This window comes from Apteryx rowi, unplaced genomic scaffold (genome assembly GCF_003343035.1).
Source record: "Apteryx rowi isolate R43461 unplaced genomic scaffold, aptRow1 scaffold_844, whole genome shotgun sequence".
Lineage (NCBI taxonomy): Eukaryota > Metazoa > Chordata > Aves > Apterygiformes > Apterygidae > Apteryx > Apteryx rowi.
Genome location: NW_020451143.1, coordinates 86,173 through 100,119, shown reverse-complemented (window position 1 = coordinate 100,119; position 13,947 = coordinate 86,173). Strand labels below are relative to the sequence as shown.

Below are 13,947 nucleotides of genomic sequence, written 5' to 3'. Positions count from 1 at the left end.
ATTCCAGGATAATAAGACCGAATATATTGAAGCTACAGCTAGTGCTATAAAGCATTGATTTGCTGTAAATAGGTTAATGTACCCCCTTCCAGCTGCGTTAATACATCTGCGGCATGTACATTCATCTGTGTGAAAATGATAAATGTCTCCTTAACACACAGTGGGTATAAATGCAGCGGGTATGTTTCTCGTAAGTGCAATGTATCATAGTAAATATTGTGTACAATTATTTTTGCTTTAGAAAACATTCAGCATTGTCTGGATTTTTATGTGGAAGGGATAGGTTTGTTTGGGAGATTAGATTTTGGTTTTTTTGTTTTTTTCTGAGCAACCACTTAGTGTCTTTCCATTCTTTTATATACAAGAAAGCACGACAGTGTCAGTTCTATCAACATCCCCACTGCTGCCACCACTTATTTCAGAATCTAGTAACTATTCCTCTCTCGGTTTTTAAATCTTACATAGAATCAATCCAGCTGACTTTTCATGGACCTTATCTGGTTCTGCCCCCTCCTATCATGCAGGGCTGTCTAGCGTCCTTTTCAGACAATGTTATTTGTTACCAGTGTAAGTAAGTAAAACATGATTTATTTATGACATCAAATCTGTTTCTTTCCAAATCTCAACTGAAGACATTTTCTCAACTGAATCTCAAATGAAATCTCAACTGAAGAAGTTTTTCCCACCTCTGCCAAAGCTGGCAGTTTTACTCACTTTCAGTGAATAAAACTGCCAACTGGTGAGTAGGGTGTGAAGTAACACTTTTTTAAGTCATAAATAGTTTGGATGTACATTTTTCTGGAGGGTGTGCAAAATAATGTTGTGCTCTTCTTTCTGCTGTGTGGGGTACATTGCCTGAACTAATCATATTCTAAAAATCAGCAGACCCAAATTATCACCAAGTAAATTTGCCAGACGCTGCATTGCACATTTGCAGTGCCTGACCATATCATGACATTGCCGCACATTGTCATGATGCAAATATTAAGGCATCCCGGTATGTGGTGGCTGATATGAGATTAGTTTGTGGCCCTGTGACTCCGTTCAGTACAATACCAACCTGCAGTTGGATGAAAAAGATAGTGATACTTATTCTTTGTTTCTTCTCCTCCTCCTTTCTGGCTTGCTTGAAGAGGATGGCCAGAGAGCCTAAAAGAAAAGCGTGCTGTGTTTCATATGCTAACAAATTGCCTCACATACACTATGCATCATGGGGCACACTTTTGTGATTGATGCTGTTTGCTCCACCTGAGCCCAGCTGTAGAGCATACCAGTCAAACTCCTGTTAGTCCCAATTCTGCAAGTGAGGCACCAGCAACACATAAAGTGAGGGTATTTGTATCATTAATCATTACTGCTGGTCTATAATTTCAGCTTTATACTGTCCTTTCTGCATTTAATTCTAATGCCCAGGAATCATGTACATTATATTTCTTCAGGTTATACTGTCTATAGAAGAAGGTTACAGGCTTCCGGCTCCCATGGGCTGCCCAGCTTCTCTTCACCAACTAATGCTTCACTGCTGGCAAAAAGAGAGGAACCACCGTCCAAAATTCAGTGATATTGTCAGCTTCCTAGACAAACTGATCCGCAATCCAAGCACCCTTCATACCCTAGTGGAGGATGTACTTGTGTAAGACTCTTTTCAGTACTTTTTGCTAGTATAATCCATGATCGCTATCATTAGATGTGTTACAGTATTAGGTAGGGGTGGGAGAGAAGGGTGAAGGTCTGAGCTTATGAAGTTAGATGGTTTCAAATAATTTTGCGGTTTGTTTTATTGGTAGTACACTGTTACAAAAGGACTTTTTTCTGAAGCCATGTGGGTGATATTAGGCATTTTTCTTTTTTTGTCCAAGTTCTGTCTGTTCACTGTCTGTCATTAATCTTTGGGAATCTCCTCGTTCAGTTTTTCAGTGCTTCTCCTATGTGTTTGTTTTCTGTCTGTAATTTTCTTCAGCATGCTGTTTGACAGTGCTCAAGCAGTTTGTGAACTTCTTTGGAGTAATTTCCTGCAGAACCTAGTTGTATCTTAGCTTGCTCAATCTATGTCTTGCTGCAGAAGATTTATCTACCTGCAAAGGTGACCAAATAAGAGATTATACTATTACCATTCCACAACAAATTCTTGATGGTGTTGTCCAAAGCTTTTTCCCTTAGTAATATAATAAAAATGAATGCAGCCACAACAGAGGCAGAGCTGTGGTGGAAAATTGTGTCAATTTTACAGTGATCCAAGGGCCCCCTGGATGTCAGCTGAAGTCAGTGAAGCTACAGTTGGCCTCACTGTGTTGGTTAGTTGAAATTCACCTTAAGCTAAAGGTGCTTTCACTGACACCCCTTGGGTTAACAGGAGAAAACTCAGTGCCTCTAGGCAGGCCTGGCTTTGTTGAGCACAGTAGTGGGTTAAGAGGTGCTTGATATGGGTTTGGAGATGGGCTGAGAGACAGGGCAAAAACTGAGCCTGGTAGCTTGCTGTGGGAAAGGTTGAAAGGAGAGGTAAATCTAGAGTTAGGGCTACAGCAAGCTGTCTACCACAATCCCATGTGACTTGTGGGATTTAACATCCCTGCACTAGAGTTAGTGGTCTCACACACATACATATATATATGCATATATATATGTATGTATCACATATGACTTCTTACTTATACTCAGGTCATTTTATTTAGCATCAGAGTAATGTGTTTATATTTACTTTTATTTTAAAACATTAATTACAATTTAAAGACTCATGCCTGTTCTCCAAAGTCAAGCTTTTATTGAGGTCCCCTGCTTGGACAGGTTTTCTTCTTGCTTGGAAATGCTTGATGCAGATAATCTGAATGGTTATTGTGTTACTGGTATTTTAATTTATGAGGTCAACAGTTTTTCTAAAGGAATCATAGAATAATTCCAATTGAAAGGGACCTTGGCAGGTCTTTAGCCGAGTCTTCTGCTTACAGTGTTTTTCTGTCTGTCATTTCCTCTCCCTGCCATTTTGATACATGAATGAATATCAGTGTGTTTATGTATTCCAAAATGCATGGCTGAAACTTAGTTTGTTACAGTACTAGGGTGTGTTGCTTCCTACCTTCTGCACAAGCTGCATTCCACCACTCAACGTTGACCAGTTTTTGCTGTGTCAATTTTCATTTGAAATAAATTCTATTGTTCTTCTAAAGACTATTACGAAGTTCTTATAAACAGCTATATGCCTTTTCTGCATTCTGTTCCTACAGTCTCTCTACACAAAATGTACAAAGGTGTCACCAGCATGGTACAGAATAAAAGACTGGAAATATATACCCCAAAATTGGATTTTTTTTCCATCTTTCAGTTTCAGTTGCAATAATATTAGGGGAAAGAACCGAAACAGAAACGTGACTAAGTTAGCTCCTTCATTTTTATTTACTACTCTATATAATTCTATGTGAAAGCAAAGATATAAAGTGTTGTTCTTTTTGCTTTTTTAGGTTTAGTTCTGTGGCTGGTATAATCAAAGTGTTCCCATTGCATAATAGCAATAAACAGCCATCTGTTTTTCTTTGTAGATAAATGTAAAAATTGTCATCTTTCAGTGTATTAATATTTTTAAATTGTATCTACTATTATCTCAGGTTAAACTTGGTTTTATCTCTACTTTGACTGCTGTATTATCCTGAAAGCATAAGATCTGTAAAGGAATATTGTGTGATAACAAAAATACAAACAGTGGGATAGGTCTGTTCCTCAGTTTGTCACTGAGCTGCAGTGCTTTAAAAGATGTATTGTTTAAGAGGCACAACTTTACAGGCTAACATATGATTTTTAAGTTTTAGACAATAGGATAAAATCAGACTTTGGAGAACCTCAGTTAAAATCTGACCTTTACAGTTCAGGCTCCTCTCTCATTCCTTCTGCCTTTTAATAAAAATGATGTCTATGAGAGTAAATCAAGTGTCCTATTTTCCACTTCTTTGGTAACCTTTGCATTTTGTTTCTACAGAATGCCAGATTCACCTGGTGAAGTTCCAGAATATCCGTTGTTTGTCTCAGTTAGTGATTGGCTGGACTCAATAAAAATGGGTCAGTATAAAAATAACTTCATGGCAGCAGGTTTCACAACTTTGGATATGGTTTCAAGAATGAGTATTGAGTAAGTATATAATCTATTATTCCTATAGTGGTTAATCTGGAATTGTTTGGATGCTACAGTTATAAAATTATCATGATGTATAGAACAGTGCTTTCATTTACTTTCCTATGTAAGCTAATAAAGATATAGTTCTTATCAAAGCAGTATAGGAGAAAGATGCAATTGAGACTCAGAACTGATAGTTTCATTCTGTGACTGTACCATGCACTACCAGACTGGGGCACTGAGCATTCTTACATGTGTCTTGGGAAATCAGTTTTGATCTGGACCACTGAAATCAGTGGCAAAATGGTTTCTTCGTTTGTTTGAAAAGCATCAAGCCCAAGTCATTCCTCATGTGGAAGTTGTTCCGTACATTGTTGCCTTTCTTCAAACTGTCTTCTGTTCCACTCTCTCATTTTTGAAATGAAAAGACTGTGCAGTTTTTAAGTGTCTTTCTTCAAAGCATCTCCAATTCCACTCTCATTATTGAAATGAAAATACTGCAGACAGTATTTAAGGGTCTGGGCAAACTATGGATTTATATGGTAGCATAATGATATTACCTATTTTGTTCTTTATTCCCTTCCCATTAATTCATGATCTCTCATTTTATTTGGGGACTATCTATATTAATTTCAATATCCAGCTTCTCACAGGTAATGGTCAGTTAAAATCCAATAATTTTATATGTGAAGTTAGGATTGGTTTTCTCCCGTGTGTGTCACTTTATATTTATCTACACCGAATTTCATCTGCCATTTTATGACATAGTCACTATGGCATAGTCATAGTCAATATAGTTCATAAGATCCTTCTAAAACTCTTCACAGCTAGCCCTTTCCCTTRCTACCATGAATAACTTCACCTCTCTGTTCACCTGTTTTTCCAGACCATTTACTGATTTGTTGAACAGCACAGATGCCAGCATAGGTCCCAGTAGATTTCCATTGATGACTCCATTTAAGAATGGGCAATTTACTCCTAACCTCCTGTCTTTTAATCAGTTATTTATAAATGGAAAGACTTTCTTATGCCATTGTTCCTTATTTTCCTTATAAACCTTTGATGAGGGATCTTCTCTAAAGCCTTATGGAAATCCAAGTAGGGTATGTTAAATGGATAACCTTCATCCATATGCGTGCTGACTCCTTCATAGCAAATAACTGTAAAACAGGAATTCTGTTTGCAAAAGCCATAGTGACTCTTCTCAAATAGATTATATTTATCCAGGTATTTGCTAATTAAATTCATTATTATAGTTTCTACTATGCCCTGTACTGAATTCAGGCTCACAGGCCYGTAGTTCCCCAGATCTCTACTGGGAACTTTTTATTGTTCTGGCACCACATTTTCCACTCTACCATGCCTTAGGCACCAAGGCACTTTAAAGCAAGAGGTTACAGATCGGGAGATGTGTTGCTCTCTGTTTTTTTTAATTTCTCTCATAACTTCTCCTGCAGTCACTTCAATTTCAGACAGATGCTCTGAAAAGTTCACCATAAAGGTTCTGGCATGGGAGTCACTTCTTCAGCAGTGAATACCAATTCAAATAATTGCTTTAGTCTCCCTGCAGTGGCCAGTCTTTCAGTGCTCTTTCATACCCTAATCATCAATAGGCTCTACAGACACTCTGGCAGGCTCCTTGCACCCAGTGAGTTTGCAAAAAGGTTTACTACCTGTTTTATTATTAGGTGCCTTTTGCTGGTTGTTCCTCAAGTTCTTTTTTTTGCCTGCCTTACTGTGTTTTTACAGGTAATCTGCCTAAGTTCATCATCCTTTCTAGTTTCTTCTTTTAAACACCACTTCAACTTTTTGAAAGATTCCTTCTTCCTTCAAATAACCTCCCTTACCCTATTCTTTAGGCATGTTGGCTTCTCTTTGAGCTTTATCTGGCCTTYTTTGATAGGTGGTATGCATTGGTCCTGCATTTCTAACACCGCCCCACCTGCAAGAGTTTATTCTCTTAGCTACCTCTTTTAGCTGCTCTTTAACAGGCTAAATATTTTTGCATAGTCCCTGCTGATCATAAGTGTTGTGTATGATCCCCCATATGGATGTTAAGCCTAAATATCTAATAGCTGCTGCTACTCAGTGGTTCTTCAGCTGCAGGATAGTCTGCAGGTATCTTGAACTGCAAATCTTGAACCCGTAAGGGTCACGCTTCATCTTGTGGGCTCCTTAACTAGCTATACCATAAAACAATTTCTGAGGATATCTAAACATGCAATGGCTATGTTATGTCCCAGTGCGGGACTTGCACAATTGACAGGGCATAACTGAAATTTCCTGCCCTTGCTGCCTCTCTGCTCTTTCTCAGCATATTGTAGTTGGTGATATTTAGAGAACAACTGAATAAGTGGACTGTGCTGGATGCTGAGGGCTGTTGACTTCATTCTTGACAGCATCATGCTCCGTGCACTGTGGTGCAGGGCTAGATGAGATGAAGGTGAACTGGGAGGGAAATCTGGGTCAAGCAGGTAGACTCACTGCTATGCTGATCTTTAGACCATCTCTCATCACCATTCCCCAAATTATCAAAAGCATAATCTCAGGTATTCCTGCCTCAGGACTGCAAGAGTGAGTGTATGAGCTCTGTTCCCCTGCATGTGTGAGTGGGAAAAAAAAATGTTACTACTACATTACTAAAAATTGGCTATTAGAGCTCACTTATGTTCTTATTCAGGGTTTGGAAGAATTATTTCACTGTTAATACTGTAGCAGATAGCAATACTCTAACTACAATATTTTTTTTCTTAAATGGGTGTCTTTAAAAATCCAGAATTGGCAAATGCAGAAGTGTGAACATTTGCAGCATTCTTATGTATCCCATTCAAGAAAGTAAACTGTCCTAAAGTGGAGCAATTCATCATATATTTATAATCTTTTGTGTGCAAGAGGCTTTGCTATACTTGCATCCATGATGAAACTTTTTATCTTACAGTGACATTAGAAGAATTGGAGTTGTACTCATTGGACACCAGAGACGAATAGTGAGCAGTTTACAGACTTTGCGGTTACACATGATGCACATACAGGAGAAAGGATTTCATGTATGAAAGTACTAGAATCAACTGTGTTTTGTGCCTCAGCATTTCTAAAATGGAAAATATTCTCATTCTTCCCTTCTGCTCTTCCCAACTTCAAGAACTGCAGTCTCCTGTTCAGACTATAAAAGTACTTCTATGTTAATGCTTCCAAACTGGAATTTTTAATCACACTGCATAGTTCCTTTGTCAGTTATCTGCCAATAAAATCCTGGCCTACTGCAAGACTCTTGCTACACATTGATGAATAACTCAGCATGGATGTGTAACTTTGTTTAACAGTTTTTGGGAAACTTTCATGAACTTATTTGAAAGTAGCAATCTATTTGGCCTGGTGTGGCTTCTTTATCGATGTATTTAGAGTTTGCTGGTAGATCGAAAAGTATTTGACTTCTTTCATGTTCTGTGACCATGTAACTTCCAATATCCAATGTGCAATCAAGGAGAAGTTTGACATAAATATTTATTTTATCTCTTAATTAAATCCGAATGTATGGGTCCTATCGTTACATTGTTTTATAATGGTTTAAATGCTGGTAAGCTGGTGCCTCAAAATGTTAGACTTCTGTGCAGAAACGACCGATGATTTCATCTCATGAGTTTCCATCGTGTGAATTGGGAGGAGAGTGAGAAAGAGTTGTTTGAAATCGTAAGGTCCTTGATTTTGAATTACTTTGGCACGCAACACTTTTTATGCTTTAAATTGTAGATTAAGTTGGAAAAATTGCTCATTCTTGGGATTTTTCACCACTCGACCTTTTTATTACTCGGCATTTGCTTCTACTACACGGCAAATTATCCCTGGAAAACTGATTATAATGTTTCCTTAGCCACATATAAAACATGGTCGTCAGCTATACTGTGGCCACATAGACTTCAGAAAGCTTTCTGTTCCAAAAATGCAGGCCTCCGCTACTTGAACTAAGGGTAATCTGCATCAGTGGTAGTAGACCTCAGAGGGCCAGCCATCAGCAGGGTGATGTGTTTATTCCCATAGCAGCAGATCGGCCGTACCATCCAACTGAGGGCAGTGGTACAAACACAAGCTAATGCTGGCCGTTACACCCTGTGGTATTCAGTTATATTGTATACAGGCAGAAAAGGAGACATAGGACAGCAGTGTAATTATATGTTGCCTTGAGTCTACTTCTAACTGCTTTTAGAAGTGAAACACGGACTCTGCTGAAGTGGAGTTCTGGTTACTACAGGCTAGATCTTCATTTAGTGCAAATATCTAAATGACATCGAAGCTAATTATCTTTAGAACTCTTCAATAGCCATATTTACATGCAAGAAAATGGCTGCAGAGGCCTAACGTAATATTTGTACCTCTGTAAGACTTAAAGCTTTCATGTTTTATTCAGACAGCTTACACAACCGTGCTGGGCTACATTTCCAAACTTGTGCATGGGACATGCGCTACTAGGAACTGAGAAAGGAGCGCGTGTCTGCATGCTGTAGAAGCCACGCACGGATCTACATGCATGTCACATGTAACCTGGGTGCAGATGCTTTCATTAATTTATACATAGTTTGGAGGACTTTTGTTAAGTTACGTGGCATTCCAATATACTTGAGCATTACAAATCTTTAGTTAAAATGTGCATTTGGGCAATTAGTAAAATATATGTGTATATCAAATTGAATTAACTACTTTATGTAATCATAATGATATTTACTGCTTAATTTACAGCTTGCAAATCAAAGTGTATTTCCTGACACTGGGAAAAGGCTGTTGTATACCGGTGACAGAGAAGGAAAAGCAGAAAGCAACTCAGAAAAGATTATGCTTCCAACCAGTTCACAGAGTAAGACATGCTAGGCCTGATTCACTGTTGTTACTTTATGTTGCAATAACTTCAGTAATTTAAATGGGGTAACAGTAGAGAACTGAGTACATTTTCCTTTTTTCCATTAAAAAAAAAAGATTTAACTGAGGAACAAGTTTTCTAAAGATAAGGATTCACCAGTGCTCTCCAATGCCGATTTGATAAGCATGTTTAAAGAAGGGCAGTACCAGTCCTACTCCAGCTACAAAGGTAATTTCATCAGCATGAGTAGTCCCGCTGAACTCAGTAGGACTGTACAAGCACGTGTGTTTTACAGGATCACAGGCCTTTAGTGGAAGAAAAGCCTTTGTTCTTTTCTGTTACTGTCACTTGGAACATTCTGCCCAATTCCACATCTGAATAATTTTTGGTAAGGGTTCTCTTATGAAAAGAAAATTGTACTTACTTTTGAAGCCTTTTAAAAYAATAACATCACAGAGTAATGTAAAAGCTGATTTTCCTTTGTCCATTTTGCCTGCCATTGCTTCCATGGCCAACAATGTGCCACCTGTGGAAGGAGCCCCTCTCACATTTWCATACATTACTGAGGAGGTATGAGTCTGTTATTTGTTAACGGGGTTGCAAAACTACTCATAATTAATCCAAACCATACGTGTACACTATTTAATTCTCCTTTGCACATTTATTCATTCCTGGTAGTGTGGATGCAAAACTGCATGTTACATGCACACAACCTGGACATGTTTCATGGAAATTAATTTCCAGATTTATCACACTACTGAAAATATATTTTCAATAGAACAAATATAATAACGATATTAAAACATTTATTAATCAGATATATTTTTTATATAAACAAGAGTCTGGGTAACCAGAAAGGAGCGAACAAGGGTTTCTTTTGGTGAGGACATTTATTAAAAACATTGTAAATCCTCTCCAGGATTTTGTGGGTTTATATGGCTTGTTTTGTTGTTGTTGTTGTTGTTGTGCAGTATGACACTTTTATAATTGTTATCTTGATCAAATTTACATTTCCCCCATATTTTGGAAACATTTCATTTTCTCTTGCTCAGCTTCCATGCCTACTCTTCTGTTTTATTCAGTGCAAACAAAAGTGCCATTACTAGGCCTCTTTAAATTTTTGTTCATTAAAAAAAAACAACAGGTGTTGTTTTTCAAATGTGTGTGTGATTCTGTGCAGGCCACAAGTGTATGTGTGAAACTACAGTAGCTTCCTTTGTTACAGGGGATACTTTTTTCAGGTGAAAATTAGCTGTCTTTAGTCATCCTGCAGCTTGCATTGTGCGGCTAACAGTTTAAATTTAACAAATGTAAGCAAATCTAGCAGGCTGTTTTTGAAAATCTGGCCCACTGCACAGTGCTTCATGACTCAAAAATGACTTGTTGAAAGTTCACAAAATAAAGTGTGCATGATATGCAAGCCAAAATATGCATTAAAATGTGGGCATAAGGAAATAGTTCTAGGTTAGTTATTTACAAGTAAAATCCCTTTGTAGGCTATTCCCACAGATCTAATTGTCTTTCATCTAGAACAAAATCCATCCATCTGTACAAACTGTAAGCACTATCTCCAAAATGTGGTTTAAGTGAGGGCCTTGACTGCTGAGCAGGGCGAGGTCAGCGTCTCTTGGCCAACAAGTGTACTGTCCCCAGCTGTCCATCCCGTGCCAACCACAGTGCTTCCAAAGTTGACTCACAAGCAACTCAGATGTCCTTGCAGCAGAGTGGGGAAATCATCTAACATGGAAACCACAGCAGTCATCCTTACTCAGGCCATGCCCACTTGTCAGTCAGAGCCCTGAGACCTACTGGGAGGAGATCTTCTCACCTAATTTTGGACATTTGCATTTGAGCTAGTCATCCGAGGCTCCCTTTGAATCCATGAAGAGAAGTGGGCCCTTGTAGGAGGCAAGTCATCTGAAAAATGTAGTTATTTACTTTGGGGTGAGATGAATTATGCCAGAGAAGCACCTATTTCTCCTCCTTCACTGTGAAAGAGACCAAAATGACTAGCTCAGATCCAGGCATCTGTGTTCAGTCAGATGAATCTCATGCCTTGATTGTATTGAGTCCTCCTGCTGAGCCCCTGAAAAAGAGACGACCTAATCCATAATGCTGATGTTGAAATTAAACAAGTAACAGCAGAAGGTTTAGTAGATTTGGCTCATGAGATGTTTTCACACAGGATTTTTTGAGAAGCAATGGGATTTTCATGAAGTGAAAGGAAGGGAATTGAGCTATGTAGTCTAAATTTTTCCTAAATGTAAGTTGCCCTTTTCATTTCCCGTGTCTGTTCAATGGCTGTTCAATAAAAGCTCAGCCACACGTTCTGCTTTCTTTAAGACATCAGCCAAGACTTTTCAGTATAAGACAATCCTTTAACTGCAAATACATTCAACTATAAATTCAGAATAAATTAGTTGCTGTAGATGAAGAATTCTGTGTCCAAAATTTTATTAGGTATTAGCTGGATTATTCTGATATGCAGCTCATAGATTGTAGTATTTTGATTTTTTGTAATTTAAGAGTAATAACTTTCCATTTTTGTAGATATCATGAGCTTAATCCTGGGCTCTATTAAGTTCTATTTCAATGCAGCTTCATACAGGGTCCAAAGGTGGATCATAAGCAACATACAGACTCCCTTTATACAGATGCAGTAGAGATGTACTATGTATGTGGAACAGGTGGCACTGTGGAGGTGCCTAGTAAGAGTGTATTTACCAGAGCAATTTCCGTGTTAGAATGACCCTATGGGACTATTTGAGCAGCCAAGTTAAAGCAGTGTAGAACGTACTTTAACTTGCACTGAGGGCCAGTTACTAAATTTCAGCTGGCCCCACTGCAAATGGAAGCATGTATTCAGCTATTTTAGCTTGGCTGATGGAATGGTTCCATGGGACCCATTCTGGCAGCTGGGAATTTCTCTTATGAACATATAGTAACTGTACCTACCCCTTCATGGTCTCAATCTGTCTTGGAATATGCTCTGCATAGCACGGAAAGGAAATAGTAATGAATGTGGCTGCACTAACTGTATCAGTCAGAGGACTCGCTTCTAATCAATCCAACACATCTTTTAGAGTAACAAAAGTAAGAGTCATAATACAAGGCTATATTCTATTGCATCCTCTAGAAAAATATTTAAATGGAAATATACTTATCACAGCTTCTGTGCATAGTTCAAGAGCATTGTATTCTGTTAAACAATTTTCTTTCAGAACACCCTTGTTCACCTACTGATTGATCTTCCTTAATAAAAGGCAAAGATAATATTTAAAAAAAAAACCTTTTTTTTGAGAGCAAGAGAGAGATTTCTTAGGCTGAGCTAACACGTAGTAGTACAGTGATCATGAAATGTTCAGGAGAGACAAACAAATCTCAGCCCTGAAAAGGTAAAAAGTCCCTAAAGACTAGAATAAGGTCCAAAAGGAAGAACTGTCCTGAATTGTGCTATAGAGTGCTCTAACAGAAACAAAAATGTTGCACAAGACAATTTCAYGCATTTAGAGCTCACAAGTATCTTCTACCATCATATACTATATTTAGTAATGCACACTGCTCATCCATGAGTGCTATGGTTGTATATAGATCCTCAGATTAGGGGCCAGGCTATGTTGAGCACCTTATGGATATAAAAATAGTGTGTATATGTATATAAAGAATTGTATATATAATGTGTATCATAATGCCTGAGATTTTTCAAACCTACAGAATTTAATTATATAACTCCCAATAATGCTAATGAGGTTTAATTGCACCATTGGCTTTGAAATTTTTAAGCAGCATGCACTGTATGTGTATAGTATTTCCCAGACTTCCCTGGCTTGTTATCTATCTGGAAATGGACAGGCTCTCTTTTCCTCCACAGGCAGAAAAAAAGAACCTTTTTCAAAGTGGCTTACAGAAAGCTGGCTGGTCACCTGATACTGACCCTTCTAATGCCACCACACCAACTGCTTTTCTACCAATTCTTTTCCATGCACCCAGTTACTGTAGAAACCTTTAGCAATCATAAAGGGGCAGAAAGGCGCCCATAAGCCAACATCTCTAGTAGGATGTAGACCATTCAATAAAAATACTTTAAGTCCCTCTGCTGAAGTCACCAAAGATGTTTAAACATCTTATAATTAAATTATTTTCTTTTAAATATCCATTTATAGGCTCTTATGAGGTTAAACGAGGGAAAATTTCAAGGGAATTTGAGGATATGCCAGTATATACTGTAACAAGATGTGTTGAATTTTAGAAGAGAAAACAGACAAAAAAAAGCTTAATGAAGGAACATGAGGTTGAAAAAGGGATTAGAGTTAAAATATATTTCCATATTTTATATGTGAAATAACAACAATTCACATAACAAGATCTATTTGTATGTATGCTTCTTTAAATATCCTACATCAGTATCTCTTACCTTTTTTCCTACGGGAGACTTCCCAAGTATATCTTTTTCCACAAAAATTTAGTATATTATCTGTTTTTTATACCTGTATTGTATGATAATATATGATGACTTATACCCTTGGTTTTATGATAAGTAACCTTGAATCTATGATCTGAAAAATTACATTTGGGGGAAATCCACACTGGAATCCAAATATTCACTTCTGGTTGTGAATTGTGAAAAAGTGCCCATTGAATCAGGCTAGGGAGCATTTTCAGAGTATCGTCACAGCATAATGCTGTGAGGGTCCTCTACAGCAGCAGGAGGACAAAATCTATTTGCTGGTTCTCCAGGGCCCAGCCTATAACAAAAAAACAGTACACCCATCATAACACCCACCATAATTTAGATTAGAATCTCCAGTAAACACAATTTTCTTTTCTAAACTTATAACTGAAAGACTAATTGTTCTTCATGTTGCATACTGGCTTTTTGAGAGGAGCCTAAACAAACAGCAAAGAGTAGAGCTATCCAGTTAAGAGTGGCTTACAAACTGACTTTTCAGTTTTCTCTCATTCAGACTGAGCTCTTCTTGACAGTGATTAAGAG

The 13,947-nt window shown here is 37.8% G+C and overlaps 1 protein-coding gene across 1 annotated transcript in view; it reads left to right on the top strand.

Annotated features, from left to right (window-relative positions):
- Window positions 1–7,155, top strand: part of LOC112977549 (ephrin type-A receptor 6-like) — a 217,420-nt gene extending 210,265 nt beyond the window's left edge. The window contains exons 14-16 of the mRNA XM_026090023.1: window positions 1,440–1,633; window positions 3,968–4,117; window positions 7,041–7,155. Of these exons, the coding sequence (XP_025945808.1) occupies window positions 1,440–1,633; window positions 3,968–4,117; window positions 7,041–7,155 (459 nt within the window). The remainder of the gene's footprint in view (window positions 1–1,439; window positions 1,634–3,967; window positions 4,118–7,040) is intronic.
- Window positions 7,156–13,947: the final 6,792 nt, after the last annotated feature.